Raw genomic sequence first — 20,915 nt, forward strand, 5'->3', positions numbered from 1 at the left:
TCTACGTCGTTCTTTGGTAAAAGGAAGAAGCTCACTTCTGTCTTACAACTTTTTTCTGTTTTATTTGGGCAAGATTTTACAATGCACCGTACCATATTGACCCGCGTTACTCCTAATCTGTTTAATAACTCGAAATCACGTGGTCCTACTGTGGATTCTTGCCGAGAAAAGAACACAATATGCACATATAGCAAGGTGTGACAAAGACGCATTCAAATCAGTCGTAGTAACTTAGCAGCATCAAACATTTAATTTTTCACAGTTGGCAGGCCTAGGTAGTGAACGGTACCTCGACGTGAAAAGGGGGCGTGGTTTCGAAGTTTTGAGCTCACCATGTAATGTTTCCACCATGGGTGTGGGTCGTCGTGACCGTCCGTGGTCCGGAATCGCCGGACGGGGACGGACTGGTGTCGTGTCGGTGCTGCCCTGCGTCGCGCGGCACTCTCAAATAAGCGGAATCGCCGGACCATTGGAACCACCGACGCGCATCTCTCGGCCGGAGGGGGCGAGATTTCGGGGGTTAGAAATTCACCGCGCGCGCGGGACCGCGAGGAACCCGTCGATCGGGAGATTCGAGGAGGCCGCGGCGCGCGTAACCGCGGATGGATGGGCTTTTCACACCGGGGTTTGGAAAAATCTCTAGGAACCTCTCTCGTGGCTCTCGTCGGGTTGGGCGCGATCAGCAGCGACCAATGAGCGCGATGGACAAATTCGTCCCGTAACCCGAGCCGAGCCGAGTCTCGGCTCGGTCGCGCCGTCGCGGTGCCTTGCCCGATCTCGCGCGAAGATTGGCGAAGATGCGCGAGCCGATCAGTTGACAGTTTCGACTCCGTCCGTGTCGCGTGTCGTTTTTTAACGTCGGATACTGGAGCCGCACGAGATGAGCCGCACGATATCGGCCGTATCGGCGTGATACTGAATTATATATACTCCAACTTCTGACTTGAGAGAAAAGTGAGAGAGTCTCTCGGCGTGCGCAAAGTATGACGGAGATAGAATGGTGAGAGAATTTATTTCCGTTCAAGTGTCCGCTCGCACCTGTTATTTCTGACAATCGTTATTGCGATAATAAACGATTTTGCTCCTTGCGCGTAAGAAAGTGGAGTTTTTTTTAAGCAAAAAAATCTTGTTGCAGGATATCAAAACCCATGGAGTATGGGAATATCGTGAAGTTTGCATGCTTAGAGGAAGCTACGGATCACCCCCTGAAACCGGTTGTAATCACTGTAAGAAATAGCTGCTGGAGTATTTGGAGTATTGCCTTGTAAACGTTTCAATTTCTCAAATATATGAACAAATTTTTATTAAAAAAGACCTTTTTTTACGCTTGTACAGCTAATCGATGGACGTGGCGCAGCCAGACGCGGCGCGCTGCGAAGTACGAGTACCGGCTCCTCCACAGGAACACCGACACCGACGCACACGCCGATCCCTGCGAATCCGCTGAGCGACCCGTTGCTAAGTCATCCTTCCCTCGACGGCTCCGATCCCCTCACGCAGTTTGCTCGAGAAGAATTGGATCCTCTCTCTAAAATGGCTGCAGACGAAGTAATATATATACAATTTAATAATATCTCTATACTACAATAGTTTAGAATTTTTACAACGCGTTTATATTATTTATGTTTACAGTGGGATTATTCTAACGTCGCATCCGCGAGTAAAAAATCAAAAGACACGGCGGAAGAATTGGTAGAGCCGTGGTCTGTTAGACGTTCCGCTATACTGAGTAAATACACGACCTCCGAGAAACTGTCAATTGTCACCAGCTTCTTGCCAGGTGGAGAGAAAGGTGATTTACTTCTTCAAAAGGATTAATTTAACTTTACAAATCTGTAAAGTTAAATATAATCTGATCTAATTAATCTGTATATACAAATACAGTATTGCTCATTTTAAATTGCCTATAAAAACAGCTTTTTAAATCGTTGCGACGTCGCTTTTGTCACAGTTGTAGTGAAGGTTCAGCCGAGCGGGCCGATGGTCGACAAGGTGAAAACGCGACTCGAACAATTGGACGACTTTGAGGAAGGCTCCGTTAGGCAAATGCTGGACTTGTCGCAGCAACAGTACACCGCGCGAATCGAACAATTGAACAACGAACTAGTGCAAGCCTGGCATTCCGACCAAAGAGTGAAGGCGCTCAAAATTGCGATACAGGTTTTTCATACGTTCGTTTACCTCCAATTAGATCTTAGGGCGAGAGACTTACCGATCTCTGTATTAACGCTAAATTATTTCAGTGTGCCAAATTATTAGTAGATACGTCCGTAATGGCTTTTTATCCGAGCAAGTTCGTTCTCATCACAGATATCTTGGATATCTTTGGAAAACTTGTGTACGAGAGATTGAAAATGAAGGCCGAGTACTACAAGTAATTATTATATAAGAAGACTCTTAGGATTTTTTTTTAACTGCATGGATTTTATTTTTTTTTGTCTCGCACAGTTACAAACATAATTCATAGTTGTTAATATTTCTTTTCTAGACCAGGAAGTAAAGTACCCACGAGCTTGCCGGATAACTTCACACCCGACATGGTTCCTGAGAACGCGAAGGAGACGTGTCGCAATTGGTTTTACAAGATAGCTTCGATACGCGAACTGGTGCCGCGTCTGTACGTAGAAATGGCGATAATAAAATCGTACAGTTTTCTAACGACGAGGTAAGACTTTCGCACTCGTAATATCGTAACAATACGAAAGTTGAAATATTAAAGCGACGCGTTTATTTCAGTGAATTTAACACCGCACTGCTACGCATAACTCGTATGATAAGGGGTATCGGAAATCCGTTGATTGCGGTTTACGCGAGGTGTTACTTGTGCCGCGTGGGATTGGCACTGAACAAAACATCGGACTTCGAGTTTGTGAGGGAGAACTTGTACGACTTTCTTTTTACGTACCAGCAGCTGTTCGGGACCGCCGTGAGAAACGAAATAGTGAAGCAAAATGTCACCCTTCACTCGTACCTTAACTTGTATTCGCCGGCTTTGGATTGGATCGTACAGGTCTTGGTCGCGACGTCGCCCGAGAGCCTTCTCGAGGAGGTTCTGTCTCGATGTAAAAAACAGGAGAACGGGTAAGATATATTTTAAACGTGCGCTCTTAATTTATCTTCAATCTTTAATTTTTGCCTAATCGACACGTATATACGCTTTCAGATCGTTATTATTAAATACAGTGCTGACTGCATTTAAACCGACGTATATTGCCGTGCGTGCTATGGACTTCGTTAATTTAATAGTAGCGAGTGAAGACGATGGTACATTGAGATTAAAAAAAAAATACAAGCCAGGAGTATAGAGAGTAATATTTTTTATTTACGTTTCCTCCTTTTAATTCGATAGGATATCCTCAGTATCTCTTGTATCGAAGTTTGGGAGAATGCCTTGTACGAGAATCTCCGCCGAAAGAAGACTGTCAGTCGGTGCTTAACGTGATATGGAAGTACATAACGGATCTGACGGATCCCAACAAATTCATGCATTGCGTCGAGATCTGGATTCAATTCACTGTCATACACTTTTCTGTAAGTTTTACGCGAATAATAATTATACTTTACATTTAATTAAATTATATAATATTATTATATAATATGTATGTGTGTGTGTGTGTTGCAGGTAAACGAACTAAATTTATTTTTCGGCAAGATAATAGACCGGCTACGACCGAACAAAGCTTTCGAAAATTATTATCCACAGTTGCAGAATATTATTGAGAAGATAGTCGCCCACACGCAAGACTTCGAATCGCTGCTTGCCATGGTAACTATTTGCGCACTTATGTTACTCGTATTTATTCAATGAGTCATTTTAAAAACATTCAATTTGTCATGAACAATCTGATTTGTTTTGCAGGACAATTTTTTACCTCTAATCGACCTGTTTCACAAGGAAAGCGTTAAGGTCGAAGTTTGTAAAACTGTCATAGAGGGATTGAGTGCGCAAAACGGGCCTATTACGGATCCTATTATTATAAACGCCCTGATGTTCATCGCAAGAATAATGCACGATTCCGTCAGGTAATGCCAATTTAATTTCACGATGTAAAGTGTTTAGCCCGCGTCTCTGAAATCGAACGAATCAATGCAGCGCTCTGACCGTCGAGGATGAGAAACGGCAGATCGGACAACTGATATGCGGCCTAGTGCAGCGGGTGGATTACGGTCGCGATTTTGAGAAGCAGCTTAGTTTTTACGCAGAGGCCAGGGCAGCGTTTCCCAATCTCGACAGCGTTCATATACAACTTATACAAGTACGAGACACGGTTATACTGCTCTTCCTTTTTACAATATTTTTACCTATATATTAAAAAAATCAATTCAGAGATCAATAAAATCATCTTTTTATTTGCGCTCAGTGCGTGAATAGATTATCGGTTGATACTAGGAAGATAGTACGTGGCCACCACACGAGGAGAACGTCGGCATTTGTGCGCGCCTGTGCCGCGTTCTGTTTCATCACGATACCGTCGTTAACTTTAGTCCATACGCGCCTTCAGTTATACCTACTGTCTGGGCAGGTCGCCCTTTTGAATCAATGTCTAGGCCAAGGTGCGAGTCGAATTAATTTTCATTCAACATTAACATACTTGTCAATTTATTTCGTTTATGTGTGCAAATCGGTATTTATTTTTCAGCCGACGCCTGCTTCAAGGCTGCTTTAAGTTTAGTTCCGGAAATGCCGAAAACCATCGACATCGATGGAAGACAGAAAAGCTCACAACCGTTTCTGCTCTCGTACTTGTCGAATTTCCTGTCAACGTTGTTAGTGGTTCCCGTAAGTATTACCGATGTACGCGCTACGTTTTAACTTTATGATTTTAAGATTGCTCCGCTGTGTCATAGGACAGCCCGGAGCACGGTGTCCTGTACTTGATGAGAGGCTTGCTCAATGCGGTCCAGCGTTGCTTCGAGGAGAACACCTCAACGAAACCGTATTTGTATTTACGCGTACTCGATCTTCTCGCGACGGTCGCACAAGAAAATTATCCGTACCACATCGACAAGGTATGTTCCTTACACTTGCACGCGTATTTGAAGGGACACGTAAATAGCTGCGATATTTACGATACTTTCAAGTTGGAGAAATTAATTGTAATCTAAAGATTTGTATTACACGATGACATTTACAGGTTGACTCGAACGATAAATTGTACGGATCGGATCAGAAATTCATTGGCGAAGTCAACAAAATATGTTCAAAGATCGTGGAGGAAATATTGAGTCATCTGAAGTACCTCGGATCTACCGAGCAATTCGATAAACAGTCGGTCCTGGCACTCGAGCTGTTTAATTGCTTCATTATCCGCGCAGATTTGCGGGATGCCGCATTAGCGAACATGGCCGTAAATTTGTGGCACTTGTCGCAACGGCACAATTCGGTGGATTCTAAAGTGACGGTAAATATACGCAGTAATTTGAATTTAGATTTTCTACATTGTTTTGCTTTTGCAATTTTTTTTTTATTATTTCCAATATTCTTTTCAGATGAGAACAAAGGCTTACATGACGCAGAAGAGTCACCATCGGGAATACGAGCATTTTGCCGAAATACTCAGAAAAATGCAGCCGAGATGAATGATACCTTGCCGATTAATCAGGATCCAGCTTGAACATTTTTTTATTGGCAGTTGTGTTGAAAGACATTTTGTAATTGTGCAATAATTTTTTCGATTACGCGAATCAAGCCGGTTAGCAGAAATAATAGCAGAAAGATCAATCGAAATATAAATTATAACAATCAATTGTTAAAAGTTAATATACGTTATAATAGTTGATTGTTAAGCATCACTTTATATACTATATTTTCTAAAATATGGCAAATAATGCTCAAAATATGACATAATCGATATATTTATACTTAATAAAAATATTCGCTCAGTTCTAAATTTGTTAAAGAGTACATTCATGTCAGAATCTTGCACTTTTTCTGGACCGTATATCGAACTATGCATACATACAAGACAATCAAATTGCTTGTCATTATCAATTATGTTGTCATTAATTTGTCATTTGTCATAAACTATCCCCATAATGTAACTGCCATAGAAAAATAACGGTTATTTTTATAGACTTCGTAAAACACACGATATAACTCCATTACTGGAAGACATCTGATTTGGAAGACACGAGAAATCGTCAGAAGAGTATTCTTATTGTTTTAACACAGTGCGAAGGGCGTCCAGAAATATATCGGCATGACGCTCCGTGAAAGTCAACGCGGGCCTGAGCCGCACCGCCCGGCTGCCGCATCCACCTGTCTGGATACCTAATAAAAACACGAGAAGGTATGAAAACCTAAGAGATATTCTTGGCGCTCGCGTTTTTACTCTGCGATATCCGCCTTACCTTTCGACGCGAGTTTCTTGATAATGCCGTCTCGCACTTCAGACGAGGCGCAATTAAACGCTATGAAAGTGCCACGTCCGCGCACCGCGCCGATTACGTTGGAATGCTCCCTCTGCATATCCATCAGATACTTCAACATGTAGTCGCCGACGCGCGTAACCCTGTCCAAAAGGTTCTCCTTCTTGATCGTTTTTATGATCGTTTCGAGCAGTATCACTTTGCTGGGATCGCCCATCCAGGTATTGAACACACGATACGACAGTTTCGGTCTGCGTGCAGGGGCGTTAATCAAACGTTAATGCTTGAAACACGACGACGATGTTTTATATTTTTTATGAAAAAAAAAAAAAAAGATATTTACTTCAGATCCTCCGAATGATAATAGCCGCCCAATTGCATTTTCTTGCTGAAAGTCATCACCTCGGGCGCGGTATCTAGATTGAAGTGCTCGTGGCACCACATTTTTCCCGTCGGTCCGCCACCGGTTTGCACCTCGTCGATAAGTAACGCAGCTCCGTGCTAAAAATATTTTAACGCGAGATTGCACATATACATCTCGTTCTCGTCTACGCGCGGTAAGATAATTTCCTCGCGGAGTCTTAATTAAGCCTCTACCTTTCGCGTCACGCGTTGAAGTTCCTGAAAGAATTCCGGCGACGCGTGATTGTCGCCGCCTTCCGCTTGGATAGGTTCAATTATCACGCCGGCCACCGGTACTTTCTTCTCGTTTTTGTACTTGACGAATAGTTCCTCGACCTGAAATTAATTATGCTCTTAAAATCTTCTCTTATACGCGAAACGTACATTAAGAGACATTTAGAAGAACGGTGTGACTTTTGATCGACTTGAAATTAATTATGTTCTTAAAGTCTTTTCTTTATACGCGAAACTTATAAGAGACATTTAGAAGAACGGCATGACTTTTAATCGACGATATATATTATATACCTCTGCGAGGCAACGCTTATCCTCCTGCTTGTTTTCTCGCACGTTCTCTTCTAAAGGATATTTGTACTCTGGAAAGGAGGCGACAGGCCAGTCGAAGGCCGGTATATCCATCTTATGAATGTACTTGCTGTGGGTCGTCGAGAGACAACCTAAGGTTCTTCCATGAAAGCTACCTGTCGATATTAAACGTAAAGATTCCCAAAATTAGAATGAAAACTTTTGCTCTCTCGCTCGGACGGAAGTAAACCGACCTTTAAAAGACATGATAGAGTATCGCGGCGAGCCAGGGCTTTGATTTATCATACACGATTCTATCTCTTCCTTCGTGAACGGCGCCCCTTGTCTCTGTTTCTCGGCGTACCATATAAAAATGTTTTTAAAAGCGTTCTCGTTGGAACAAGAGCCGCACATCATCGTCGTGATGTGCGTTAATCCGGGTGGTGCAAACTGTCCGAAATAATAATTCCTATTAATTAAATTAAGCGCGAAGAGATGATAGACGACAGAAAATTGGACTGTATAATTCTACAGCGTCATACCTCTTTCTTGAGCAAAACATCCCTTAATCTATTAGGCCAGTCTTTTCCTGGAAAGACACCTAACGCAGGTCTGTTGGCTATAATTTTCTGGAAAAATACGTCGTGCAATCGTTTACTTTTCGTACAACTTGGATACATTATTTATATACGTTGAGCAAAATAATTCACAAGATATTTCAAGAAATATGTAATACGCTCGATTTATACTGGAACTTTATCGAACATTATACGCGACGTACTTAAAGCTGAAGTGGTATATCTTGTAAAAGAGATTAAGCATGCAAAATCCCGCATATGAAAAAAGATACGGTACTCCGGGGCGACGGAGTGCCTTTATATCACTCACTTGATTAACGGGATCGGCGAGAGCCTCCAACATCGCCGGATGATTGTACCCTAGGGGCATTGATGAGATTTGCATATAAACGTCCAGCAACGTGTTCCCGTCAACGTCTATTATGTAATTACCGGCGGATTTTTCATAGTCTGCGAAGAATTGTACGGAAGACGCTTGCTGAAGTCACAGATTTCAACATTGTAAGACCCAGTTTTCGTCTCTGGCATATTTACAAAAGATTTCACATTATTACTCGTATCTTATACGTATTATACTTCGATTCTACATTACAATATACATATAGCAATTCTATATGACAACAGTGAAGCTCTTAAAGTAAAGCTACGACGCGTTAAATTAATTAAATTATCGGACTGAAATTCGAGCGAGGCGAGGAGCTCGAAAGATCGTGTGTCGCAGATGGCAAACATGCGATTTAATTGGTAAATTACACAAAATACGGGCGCCGTGACGTCACCCCAAAGAATCAAGAGTGTCTGACGTACTTGTATCGCATTCAGTTCTTGTAGCAAGCTGCGCGATCGAGGGCCCGGTATTTCCGTCGTAAGTACCGGCCCTTCTGGTTCCCTCGGCACCGAACCGGTTAAGCATCTCTTCGACGTGGCAACGCCTGCACGACAACATTATACTCTTATATATGTAAACACCCGTGCATTCCTATACGCGCAATTTAAATATATTATTTCCTTCGTAGAGAAATGTACGTGTGCATATCAATTTTCCTGCGCTTTTGGGATTTCGCATGTCCATATCCCGCGCAGAAAAACAACTTAACTCGCTAAATTGTTCAACAACTCTGCTGATCACTTCCATTGACGGTAGTTAAGGATGATTGCTTGATATATTACTACGATTTTACGTATCTGAACCCCCTCGTAAATCATTAATGTTGCAAATTGTAATTTGCCATGACGTAGCACGCTATTAGACGGTACAGTAAACGCGTCAAGTAAAATATGAATAAAAAAAACCAGAGATTGTAACGTCTTTTATACTGGACAAACAATGATGTTATTAAAAACAAGGATTTCCACAATCTTCGAATTCGAAATTAAAAGATTACATTTCTCAACATTTCATAACAACTGATTGTAGGATCCGGCAAACATTGTGTGATTTTAATTGAGATAACATGTTTTGGATGAGCTCTCCTATCTCAGATAACAGATGTGTGCTCGATATCTGAAGATGCTTTTTATTATCAGGAGATAGAATTCGATTGTACAAATTTGCCAAGTAATACAAAGTTGATGATAAGCTTGACAATGTTTATTTTTCGCGTTATTGAACAGGAAAACTCAAATTTTACGCTTTTTTTTCATCAAGAACTGATTGTTCAAAATAAAAAGATTATAATAACGAGTACCTTCACTTTATTTGTTGAAACCTGTTGGTTTGGAAAGTTTTGGAACGCGCTAAGCTATATTTTGCACAAAGCTGATTTAAAATTAGCATTTCAACATCTGAGGATATTCAAACATTCGACGAAAGCAAACATTTCTTTTCGGCTGCAAGCTATTTAAAGTTTTGAATAATAACAACGAAATCATGACAGATATTTATAGTAACTCTTTGCTAAAAATACAATGTCCAGAGTATCCAATCAAAGATTGGCACTAAGAACTACATTGAGAGAATCAGTATAATTAATAATATATTAATTAGTATATTAATTCCCCTTTCAGTATAATTCGCTACTTTTGCGATCGCTCGAATCCGCAGAGGGATTTGAGGTTCGCGGGGCGGCGAAGCAGCTGGAGAGCCGCGAGATGAATTTATCGATTTTGTCACGGTCCACGCAGCATCCGCGTTGGAGCGGCATGCTCCAGGATAGATTCCCGTCGTCCCATTTATGTGAACTACACGAATATCCGACGAGGAGGAAACGGAGTAATATAAATACCGTTTAGCAGCTGCCGGAGCGAGGTCCGCCCATTCAATGCACGGTGATACTTGTTAACGAGCATTTTCCGTCGGAGGCGAGAGCACGGACACGAGGGCTACTCTCAGCTAACGTCGTCTCTGCCGAAGGGATGGAGCCGTACTGGTCGCTGATACGCGCTGATAGCGTGCACCCAGTAAAAAGAGCCGAGAGTCTCGTGGGGGCGCGAGTTGCTCGAGCGGCCGCTTCTGCTCGGAGAACGAGAGAAAGAGCGAGAGAGAGGCAGAAAGAGAGAGCGAGAGAGAGAGAACTTCTCTCGTGTATCGCTCCTCGTCGCAGGGACTTACGACCGGTCAATTTCAGAGAGCGCCGAATAGGCACCACAAGTATCAATATTCTGCCCGATACTGTGCGGAAGGAAGAAAAAATTCAGCACGTACGGCGAATATTTGGCAGCGCGTGTGAAAGGTATCGAAGGCAACAAAAAAAAAAGAAGGAAAAGAGAATTCTCTTTTTCTTTCGTCGGTCTCTTTTCGCGATGCACTGACTGCGAAAGCGGCCGCTGATTAATGCGAGGTATCAAATTGTCCTTGCTTGCACAACTGTCTGTCTGGTATATCCGTCTCACCCGCCGTCAGCGAATACCGCTGCGCTTCGTGTCGGGAATAGTACTGCAGTTCCAACGGTTTCACGTGGCGCGACGCGGTGAAAGTGAAAGTACAAATTCGGCTCTTTTTTCCCTCATTGATCGCGCCATTTAAATGCGTAACGAAATTGTATACATATTTTTTCCTTCGGAAAGAAGAGCCCTCCTTTCAAAAGTCCCACGTCATTGTATATCCCCGTACGTGCGTTTATCGCAGTCATTTATGACTGCGCCGTCACAGTTATGTCGCATAATTAATTTGTAATTTGATGTCAATTTGATGTTAATCAAATTGGACTACATAATTAATTGAGCTAATCGAGATTCTCTGTTATTATCATACGTACATATTATTCACAAGAATTATCGAATTTCGCGGCGCGATCGTTATTTGATTGCCACTAAATAGTACAGGTATAAATATGTATATATCTATGGGCACGTGCTCTCCAGTACACATAGCTGAAAGTGTTTGCGCTGCGCTTGACCCCATTGCTGTCAAGGCGGAAGGCAAATAAGTTACGATTGCTCTTGTCTCTTGAGACAGAGAGTACAAAGAATGAGCAGAAGAGCATGGATTCCGGGGTTCCGAGCGAAAAAGCGATGAAAACCAATCCAGTCAATCAGGTGGATCTTATGCTTGACAGATATATAGGGCTGCCGTATTTTTCGCAAAATACCTTCGGACGTGCGGGCGCGCGAATCGTGACTGCACCCGGCACCTCCCGGTCGGCGATGCGTTTTCGAGCGAACGGACCGGATGGACCGCGAGCGCGCGCTGATCGAGGATTTTCCAGCTTCCACTCTGATCATCCCCACTATGTAGCCGGGGCCCATCCGCGCAACTTACCTGGAAACCACGCCTCAAAATCCTGTGTGTGCCTACGGGTTGGAGGTGGTTTTTTGGGCAGCTCGGGGCCGCCGCGCGACGCACGCACATTGTCACTCGCTTGAACGCACTCGAGTGGGCCCATACACCGATCGTGCGGAAAGACCTGTCTTCCTGGGTGACACGAGCCTGCAATCCGCGCGGAAAGAGCACCCCGTCGGATTCTCACCTGCTTAACAGTCCGATCACGCCGAGCACGTGCACTCGAGTGAGTATATGACTTTGCGGTACCTACCGATTGGTATACTCCTATATACCTGTCGACATTCATATATCTTTGTTAATACGCGACGAAGAGCCGGCGAGATGGATCCTGCGATTTCGAAAATACATTTAATTGTAGAATCAACGTCGATCATTTCGAAGATCGGTTGCCCAGAATTCTTCTCCGCGAAAGGGAAGTTTTTATACGAAAAATAACAGTCAATTATATCGATAAGTGTATTGGTTCCCTCGCGTACCTATATTTGTGCTCCGAGCGAAGCAGCTCGCAACACGAGATCTCGTCTTTAAAACTCGACTACACTTATAATTTTTAGTCTTCAAATGAATTTGATGTTGTGACCTTGGCCTGACGTGGAAACAGGAGGCGCGTCAGTTCTCCTTTTTTCCTTTCTCTCTCTTATTTTGCCATGTCGCCGTATTCTTAAACCGGTGTAAACCCGGCGATTCCAATGATTTCGCGGTTAGATAGGTCATCGATCCCTGCGTTCGATCAATTATTCATTTTTTTTTTGTTAGAGACAAAGTGCAAACGATAACGCGATTTAGCTATTTATCGAAATATTATATTAAACGTTCGTTGATCGTCAATAAATTTTTATTGTTCATTGTTATTGAAAAATTACTTCTGCAATGCATATATCCGATGCACATTTGTGCGAGCCTTACCGGGAGAGGTTTCGCGCTCTCCCGTGTTTCCAACTCTCGATATGTTAATAATTAACATAATTTATACTAATTTCAGGGAAATTAACAAGAATTTTACAAGTGTTTATATGCCACGAGATTATTAACCGATAAAGTGAACTGCGCTCGGAAGCGACCCGTAATTTACTTGACTGCAACTTTCGAATCGCGCGGTCGACCCAATATACGAAGAGAATACAAACGTCGATAATTTACGATCGCTCGCATTTATACAGCTTATTGGCTTATCCGTACATTTTTTTCCCGCTCGCATGACATATTTATGAATCGAGATAATAAGCCAGTCGATAAAAATGTCACTATAGCTCCCGCCGGTGCGTAAATTTTGGTAACGGGAGGGTCTTGTACAGTTAGAACATAGTTCGGAGCGCGAAAAAAAAAGATTAATCGCCTATACGGTTCTATAAATTTACGAAATCTAACGGAAGAAGATGGACACCATAACTTCGGGATGATAGAATTAATGAACGACGTTCGTCGAATATATAATAGTATAATAACGTGAAATTTAAATCGGACTCGTGCGCGAAATCGTTTTCTTTCCGGTCGTTCGCTTCGCAAAGGAATCCGACCCCACTGTTTATATTCCCGAAAGCCAAAGTTCCATTCATCTCGCACTTTACGAGCGCGATTAGTATCGCGCCTCTTCTGAAAATCGGCTCTCGTGGAAGGAGTGCTAAAATCGTGCGGAGCGGCGAGAGAAGGAGGAGGAACATTGTTGTCAGAACCGGACAGCCTTGCTGCTCTGTAAGTGTTAGATTTATGCCTCCCATCGCCGTGTCGCTATGTCACTTTGAATTCCATTACGTCGCCCATGTCTTCGCGTCTATCTCACGCGAATTCCTCGAGGCGACCTTTTAAACGAAATTGGCGGTGATCTCCTTCATTTTATCACTGCGATTTGATAGCGCCAGCTGCTCTCGGCGAAGGTTAACCGGCTCTGTTTCACATTCGATGAATCCTTCGTTTTATTTGGACAGGGTGAATGTGTCTCATTGTGGCACGTATCCCGCGCTATTGCGCAGGCCACTTTTTGATCAATTTAAACTACATAAACGGCATATTTTATTATACACAATGAAATATTGAACAAACAATAAAATCTAATGCATGTATAATGACACTGCGTAAGCGGATTATCGTATACACAATTAGTATTAATTTTGATATAAATTAATTTTAAATATTAATATTAATTTTTTGGCATTAATTAACATTTTATCAGCATTATCATATATTAGGTGTCGGATTATTCATGCGTTTGAGGGTTACAGTTATATCATTGGTTAAAAAAAAAACCTTGTGGAACTTATTACCGTTATCTTCATTTTCAAATCGAAGCATCTGTCGCGAATGATGAATCTACGGTTCTACCTCATCAAAATTCGACGCGCGATTCAGCAGCTGATTGAGATTGCGGCACTCTAAATGGTTCGTATTAGAGCCCCGGCCTAATGGAGGCCGTCACTTGAGTTCGTCACCATGTATCTCGTCGCGTGTCAAACAGCTGCCAATGACACGTGTATGGTCAGCGAATTCCACCACGGTACGCTAATCCACGTGTCAATAATCGATAAATTTTTTATGAATAATCAACCTGGACATTGAGATTTATTCTAAAAATTGACGTAAAAAAAAATGTTTGCTCTCCGTCCGCTGAAATAATGTCCGAGAGAACAATCCTTGGCGCCGATCTTAATCCTACAGCTACGTGTATCGCTTGTTAATACGTGACACAAGTGCCAAATGACGTTCTTGCCATTATTGTCGTAACGACACCATTGGCACAATATACTGGCTATTGCTTCACTTTCTTACGCAAGATTGGGCTTCTACCAGCTGATTCAAGGACGTCCGCCAGCACAATCTCGTTTCATTGTAATCTCGTCCCCCGTCGTTCGAAGGCGGAACTCGTTGTTATGCGATTGAAAGCTTTGGACACATACACCACCATATACACACGACGCCTAATTCAAGTCGGGAATAAGTTCCCGCATGCCCCGTGGATGCCCCTGAAAACTTGTCCTAGGAGTCGAATGCGAGATGAATGCGAAGCTCATAATTGACCGAGTTAATACAATGCTCGACGTCGACGACGCGTTGCATCGCCTCGTTTGTTTCATAATGGATTTTTTTTTATCTGTCTGTAACAAAGAACGATCGCGGATAGCGCCTTTTCTGTATTTTTTACACGCATTGCCGCAATTCATTATTTAAAGATCAAATCTTCTCGAATAAGCAGGAACACTCTACTAACTGCTGTAAAATGCCGTATGATTTCAGGAAAAAGAAAAATGATCACCAGGCATCGGCGAAACGATATGCTGCTCGTAATGTTATATTTCTTCATGAAAGTAAGACCGCATTTCTTTTAAATCGTATAATTATACGCGAATGGAGATTAAGACTGTTGACAGGGCCTCCACTCTCTCGATCGCACGGACCGTCCGTTTTTTCTGTTTTTTGTTTTTTTTTTAAATAAATGTACGTTTTAAGGAAGTGCGAAAGGCCTTGTTTTTTCGCCAGTGGCGACGAAAGTTCGACTCGTTTTTTTCAATAACCCGATCCTTTAATATGACGCCCAATTCACCTCGCACAATTCGCCCCGTTTCGCAAGCACTTTCCCGCAGACGCGCCCTTAATACCTCACGCACGCGAGTAAAAGTTAACGAGGTCGCCCGTTTACTGGCAGTGCGATCGAAGAAAGGCGCGGAGAGTAACAGTCTCGTTTTTTTTTTTGCGCAATTATTTGAATTACTTCTTGCACACTCATACCTACCTTTTGTCGCGGACCTTTTTGAAAAGGCGCCCGATGTGATCCACGGCCACGGAAGATTAATGGATCCGCCGTCGAGGAATGCGATGTGGAGGTTCGGCTACCCAAATCCGGTGAATTATAATGACAACGAGCTCTTCTGCGGGGGCTACGCAGGTACTCTCTTCGTGTATGCAAGTCGCGATTAATCCGCCGTAATCAGCGCGGACGTTCGGCGTTAATAAGAGCTAATATTGACGATGGCTATCATGTGTTCGCCCAGTGCACTGGCAGCAGAATAAAGGCAAGTGCGGCGTTTGCGGAGACGCCTATCACTTGAGTCAACCGCGTCCGCACGAGGCCGGCGGCGAGTTCGCGAACGGGATCATCGTGCGGCACTACACCGCGGGCCAGGTAACGTAACTCCTGGCCATTTTTGAACGTCGTAACGCGTGCGAAGTCACGTACAAGTCGCAAGATTATTTACGTTTTTATATATAACATCGTTTTTGCGAAAGAAAAAAAAGAAATACGCTCCTGAGAAACTTGTAATAATATAAGTACAATGTCAGTATTGAATCTGTTTCGAGGAAATCGAAGTGGAGGTCGAGCTGACGGCCAATCATTACGGAAGGTTCGAGTTGTACCTCTGCCCCAACAACGATCCGTCGCGCGTGGCAACTCAGGAGTGTTTCGATTCGTAAGTGTGATGTCCCTGATGCGCGATCCGGAGTTTATTGTAGGCACGACCGCACTGCTGTGTCTCGCTAATGCTTAACCTTAATTCGCACAGCTATCCCTTGTACGTGTCCAGGACGCAGGACGTTCGTTTTGAGATTCCGCGCGACACGGACAAGAAGGGCGTCATTAGGTACTCGGTAACGTTACCACCCTATTTAACTTGCTCGCAATGCATTGTGCAGTGGACTTATTACACAGGCATGGAAATTTTATCTGTATTTTACTTTCTCCGCCTCTCTGTCGCTCCGCGGGCGATCTCTTACGCGCGACTCCGTTTTTTTTTTTTCTTTTGCTCATCAGGGAACATGTGGGGCACGTGTGAAAACGGCACGGAAGCGGTCGGATGCGGCAGGCCGGAGACCTTCCGCAATTGCGCCGACGTGAGCATCGTCACCAGCACCGGTGGGATACCGCCGCGGTTCCTGTATCAGAATATTATCTACGAGCTGCACTCCGTGGCGGCGAAATACTCGACCGCGCCGCTCGCGCGGCCGCTGAGGTGAGAGTGTAACGCGATTAGCGTTTAAAGAGCCGCGCGTGCATGTCGGCGCGCCGAGAACGCGCCGCGCTCGTTCTCGATGTTCCGACACGCACACGCGCGCGTGTTTCACGTGGGTTTCACGATATTTTTCAGGGTTCAAGTGTGCGAGCCAACCGCGGCTTATCGATACCGGCAGAATATGACCAATTGGTGTCAAGTGAATTGCATTCGCGTCCCGTCGAACTGTCCGCCGGGTGTTTGCCGCTGTCTGTGAGTATACATTCAATTTGATCGGCGATGCGCGAGTTTAATAAGCGACTTAAATTGTCGCATTGCCTGAATCGCATTAAAGGATCAAAACGGTCGTGAACTTTCGCGTTCCTTAAAAGTTCTCCGCTGATTCTCCTGACTTCCGACTTCCTGTGATTGCAGAAACACCTGCGACGCCATTGGAGATATCGCCGATAGACCCGGAGCGGACCAGTACTGCCTGAGACGTTGCATGCGTTACCCGTCAAATTGCCCGGCTGATCGCTGTAACTGTTATTGAAAAAAAACACCGTAACTCGTAACACCGCGCGACCGGTGTATTGACATTCCACATACAGCGTTAAATGAGCGATGTGGAATATGCATATCGTCGAATTAAATAAAAGTCTGACCGTAATGTACGCGCAATTTCGCAGCTTGTCCATAATACTATGGAAAAGTTCCTCCATGCGAGAACATTTTCTCTTACCTTGTCGTGGCTGTTTTCCTCCTGGAAAACTTTTTTGGAGCGCTAAACGTAAAAGCCCACACTTTTTTTTAGACATTCGTATTCATAATTCATGTCGGACTTTAAGATAAAATTCTATTTACAATTTTATTCATCGTACATTTTGATGTATTTTAATCATTTTTTATATATTTTTGAATAAATATTTTATACGTGTGCGGCGGAGCATTTTGGTTCCTTTCAAATGCGTTTCTATTATACAAAATTATAAATAGAATTCTACCTCCCGTAATGCGCGGCGCGATTTGTATGTCGTCTGAAGTGGACTTTGATGTAATAAAACTGAAATATAATGCGATACCTACTCTCACAGTCAGTGAAGCGCGAGAGAGGTGAATGAGACGAAGGAAAACCCGTGTAATGGCACTATAATATTTAATATTAGGACATTCTATTGACAGCTTAAAATTTCCACGCGTATATCACATATTATATTATACGTAAATCGTCAACGTTTCCCGCGGTCTTATGCGATATTATCAGTATGCAGCTGTATATGTTTAACGAAACGATGACGGTTCACCCCCAATTTCACGCGCTTCCGCGATCGCCAACGAGAATTTATAATTAATGATACCAGTTTTTTGTGTGGGAAAACGCACGAGTTTCCATACGTTTTCGCAGCGATGTATTGTTTTTTTATGTATATATTATACATATATAATCATAAATCTCTCCTCACTATATATAGTTAACACTTTACAAAACTATATACACTAAAGCCATCTTTGTATCGTCTACAACGCTAGCTAGCAACATTTTCTCTTTTTTTCCCTTCATCTCTCATATATGTATATAACATATTCCTTTTTATTTTTATATATTTATATATTTATATCGGCGCGTTTTCACACGCGCGCGCAGTATAATAATAATAATCGTCGCCAAAGTGCGTAACATTAGCGCGTTCAAGTTAAAACTCGTGCTACCGCCAAATTCTAGCGCGAGGTGTGTACGATAATACAAAGGTATCATCTATCTGTCACTTACTGCTAATTGCTATGCAACTAATTAACGTCCGCGGTCGGTTGCGGTTTAATTATTCGTGTACACTCTCTCTCTCTCTCTCTCTCTCTCTCTCTCTCCCCCTCTCTTCCTCTCCTTCCATATTTTCCACACGACTCTCCGCTTTATCATTAATCCTCTCATTCCCGACGTACCATCGATACGCAATATTATGCAATTAGCGGAGTAGTACTTCTCTCATTTTGACGGATTATTTCGTGCATTAATAATGAGGTAAAATAAACCACGTTAAATTATTGTCCTCATTCTGATAATGCTTAAATTGAAATTAATAAATATTGTCGACGGACTGTTTATTGCGCTAATTTAAATCTAACTATCCAAAATTTTAAATTATTTTAAAACTATTCAGATAATTCTCGATGAAAATGATATATAGAGAGAGGTAATAATTTGGGAGTGAGAAGATTAATCGCGACACGCAGAGGCAGAGACAATCGTCTGCGGGCCTTCGATCTCATGGACGATGTGGGCGAGCGGATCGAGAACACCCTCTTGAATACGCTGCCGTTTCGACGAGCGCGCGTTCTCGGGACGACGCGATTACGAGATGAGTTTTGCGTTAACTTTTCGCGTCAGAATGTAAAAGAAAAAGAAAAAAAAGGGAATCATTCGAGGATCAAACTGCTGAAAGTCGCGGGAAGTCATCGGGAAATATAATGCTGCCTCTCGGCAGAACTGCGGAACGGAAGGTAATCCCGCGTGTCAAATGCACGGCGCTATGTACAATAACTTTCTTTTCTTTTTTTTTTCTTTCACGCGATAACGTCAAATCGTGGGAACGAGCGTGGAAACGATCGCATCGTTCGAACGTAACAGATGCGTTTACGTTTCACTCGTCGACCGACGCACGCCTCTTACCGCCGACGCAGCTCCGTTCTTCCGCCGTTTTGCTCCGAATCATCGCGACTAATCGAAAGCGATTCCGTCCGGGATCATCGCTCGATTATTACGGCACTCCCGGCGCTCATCCCACGCGCGTGAATAACGTAACAGTGGGAAATTGCTCGCTTTCTGAGATGGTTCCAGTGTTATCGGAGATGAAGCGCACGAAAAATTCGCTGCCCAGCTTCACGCGCCCGATGCGGAAAGAAATGTAAAAGCGGGAAACAGATTGAAGAATATAATTGTACACGGAGTTTTTTTTTTAATTTACCCTGAAAATCATGTGAATTGTGGGACAATATAATATTTAGGCAAATTTTACTGCGCACTACAATAAATTTTACAGTAGTAAAATACAGTAAAATTTATTGTAGTGCACAGTAAAATTTGCCTAAATACTATATTGTCCCACAATTAATTAAATTAAAAAAAAAAAAAATTTCGTATAAATACCGAGGAAAGTTTAAACAAATTTCAGTAATGTAGATATAAGTATATTTTTGTCTAATTGTTGTATGCAATATATTATCGTTAAGATATTTTAACTGAGAAACACGAAATTATTTTCGCGTCGTAGCGTCGCGTTTTCGAGTCATCCGCGAGAATTATTTCCGTCGCGATGGCACGACGTTCGATTTCGCATTACATACATATGTCGATTGGCTTTATTGTGACATTATTCTCCGAATACACAAGAAAGCGAGAGTTTTTGTTTTGATTCCGACCGGCCGGCCGGCCGGCCGTGATATTATTCTCCGAATACACAAAATAGCTATATTTTTGTTTTGATTCCAGCCGGCCGGCCGGCTGGTCGGCCGATTCGAGTCCGCAATGTTTACAATGACTCGCGCGTAGCTTCGCTCCGTGAGTGTAACCTTGGCGGCGTGGAATGAGGTGGGAGGGGGGAAGGGGGGCGCGCTGAGCGCCGAGCAGCATCATACACGCGTATACACCGAGCGCGATCGGAGCATTCGGAGCGATCTCCGTTTCATTACGTCGCGGTCGTCGCGTGCTTTTCGGCCGACCGGCAAGTCTGACGAGTCTCGCGACGAGTTCTTCGCGACACGATCGATCGACGTGGAGGATAGCACACGCCGTGTGCGCGTTTTTTTTATTAAAACCGCGTTTGCCGATTCGTCACGGATCGACGGCGGACGGCGCGAGCAGCGCGCCGCGGTGTGAAGTTGTCGTCGCGTCGTTCGGCCCTTCTAACGAACTTCATAACTCTCGGAAGTTTCAGCGAGCGACGCCGGGTAAGGTGGATGGACACGGGCGATCTCCCGTCTTCCGTTATTTATCCGTTCTCGAAGTGCCACCGCGCGTTCGTCGTGTCGAGGTCGCAGATCAAACGGTGCACCGGAGTGGATCGGAGTGACCGAATTGCGCGAGTGACGGTCGATTGAGCCGCCGCGGGGCGGCTAATCAGCCGGTGATCGATATCGTTTTCCGATATTCGGTGACGGCGCTTACTTAATGGCGGGCCGGTCGTTATCGCGTTAATTGGCGGACGATCGACGCGGCACGGTGATCGCAGTTCTCGTGCCGGCCCGGTCCGCGTGTGCCCCCCCTCGACGACGAGGGAATGGAGGAGCCGATGGACGAGAGGAAGACGGCGGTGTCGACGAAAGGGCGAAGGAGCAGCTGCGTTACCTGCGTACTGCGGCCGGTGAGTGACTTAATTGTTATAACGCTGCAATAATTATACA

The 20,915-nt window shown here is 43.7% G+C and overlaps 4 protein-coding genes across 5 annotated transcripts in view; 3 read left to right on the forward strand and 1 right to left on the reverse strand.

Moving 5' to 3' along the window:
- The first annotated feature begins 780 nt into the window (after positions 1-780).
- Positions 781-5,891, forward strand: LOC105452334 (UPF0505 protein C16orf62 homolog). Its single transcript, XM_011693341.1, has 18 exons — positions 781-1,000; positions 1,136-1,226; positions 1,336-1,548; positions 1,633-1,792; positions 1,952-2,160; positions 2,244-2,374; positions 2,489-2,665; positions 2,737-3,081; positions 3,164-3,264; positions 3,350-3,531; positions 3,623-3,766; positions 3,860-4,023; positions 4,094-4,256; positions 4,362-4,554; positions 4,641-4,780; positions 4,849-5,010; positions 5,136-5,402; positions 5,491-5,891. Exons 1-18 carry the CDS (start codon positions 984-986, stop codon positions 5,578-5,580), a joined length of 2,949 nt encoding a protein of 982 aa, XP_011691643.1. The 5' UTR covers positions 781-983; the 3' UTR covers positions 5,581-5,891.
- Positions 5,839-11,699, reverse strand: LOC105452333 (4-aminobutyrate aminotransferase, mitochondrial). The gene is given in 11 exon segments (XM_011693340.1): positions 5,839-6,271; positions 6,352-6,620; positions 6,713-6,870; positions 6,967-7,107; positions 7,300-7,472; positions 7,551-7,746; positions 7,839-7,925; positions 8,185-8,352; positions 8,682-8,806; positions 11,575-11,605; positions 11,608-11,699. Coding segments are annotated over 11 exon segments (1,521 nt in total). The 5' UTR covers positions 11,665-11,699; the 3' UTR covers positions 5,839-6,155.
- A 38-nt stretch (positions 11,700-11,737) lies between these two features.
- Positions 11,738-18,089, forward strand: LOC105452332. Of its 2 annotated transcripts, XM_011693339.1 has the most exons (9): positions 11,738-11,821; positions 14,827-14,897; positions 15,349-15,475; positions 15,582-15,712; positions 15,889-15,998; positions 16,092-16,237; positions 16,340-16,538; positions 16,674-16,790; positions 16,953-18,089. In XM_011693339.1, the coding sequence occupies exons 2-9, from the start codon at positions 14,838-14,840 to the stop codon at positions 17,068-17,070; spliced, it is 1,008 nt and encodes a 335-aa protein (XP_011691641.1). In that variant the 5' UTR covers positions 11,738-11,821; positions 14,827-14,837; the 3' UTR covers positions 17,071-18,089. The 2 variants fall into 2 exon arrangements, with proteins under 2 accessions (XP_011691641.1, XP_011691640.1); XM_011693338.1 differs by lacking the exons at positions 11,738-11,821; positions 14,827-14,897 and having other exon boundaries at positions 14,956-15,475.
- Positions 18,090-19,602: 1,513 nt separating this feature from the next.
- The window catches only part of LOC105452337 (MICAL-like protein 1), a 61,194-nt gene continuing 59,881 nt past the window's right edge, over positions 19,603-20,915 (forward strand). The window contains exon 1 of the mRNA XM_011693344.1: positions 19,603-20,875. The gene's annotated coding sequence lies outside the window, so the exon portion shown is untranslated. The remainder of the gene's footprint in view (positions 20,876-20,915) is intronic.

Source organism: Wasmannia auropunctata, unplaced genomic scaffold (assembly GCF_000956235.1).
Source record: "Wasmannia auropunctata unplaced genomic scaffold, wasmannia.A_1.0 LD336033.1, whole genome shotgun sequence".
In the NCBI taxonomy this organism is placed as follows: Eukaryota; Metazoa; Arthropoda; class Insecta; order Hymenoptera; family Formicidae; genus Wasmannia; species Wasmannia auropunctata.

Bases quoted from the DNA above. Each gene is read 5' to 3' on its own strand.
- LOC105452334 (XM_011693341.1), top strand. The intron at 4,781-4,848 runs GTAAGTATTACC...GCTGTGTCATAG, and splicing joins CAACGTTGTTAGTGGTTCCC to GACAGCCCGGAGCACGGTGT. The intron at 5,011-5,135 runs GTATGTTCCTTA...TGACATTTACAG, and splicing joins ATCCGTACCACATCGACAAG to GTTGACTCGAACGATAAATT.
- LOC105452332 (XM_011693338.1), top strand. From the start codon at position 15,118: ATGACGCCCAATTCACCTCGCACAATTCGCCCCGTTTCGCAAGCACTT. The intron at 15,476-15,581 runs GTACTCTCTTCG...GTGTTCGCCCAG, and splicing joins CTTCTGCGGGGGCTACGCAG to TGCACTGGCAGCAGAATAAA. The intron at 15,999-16,091 runs GTAAGTGTGATG...TAATTCGCACAG, and splicing joins ACTCAGGAGTGTTTCGATTC to CTATCCCTTGTACGTGTCCA.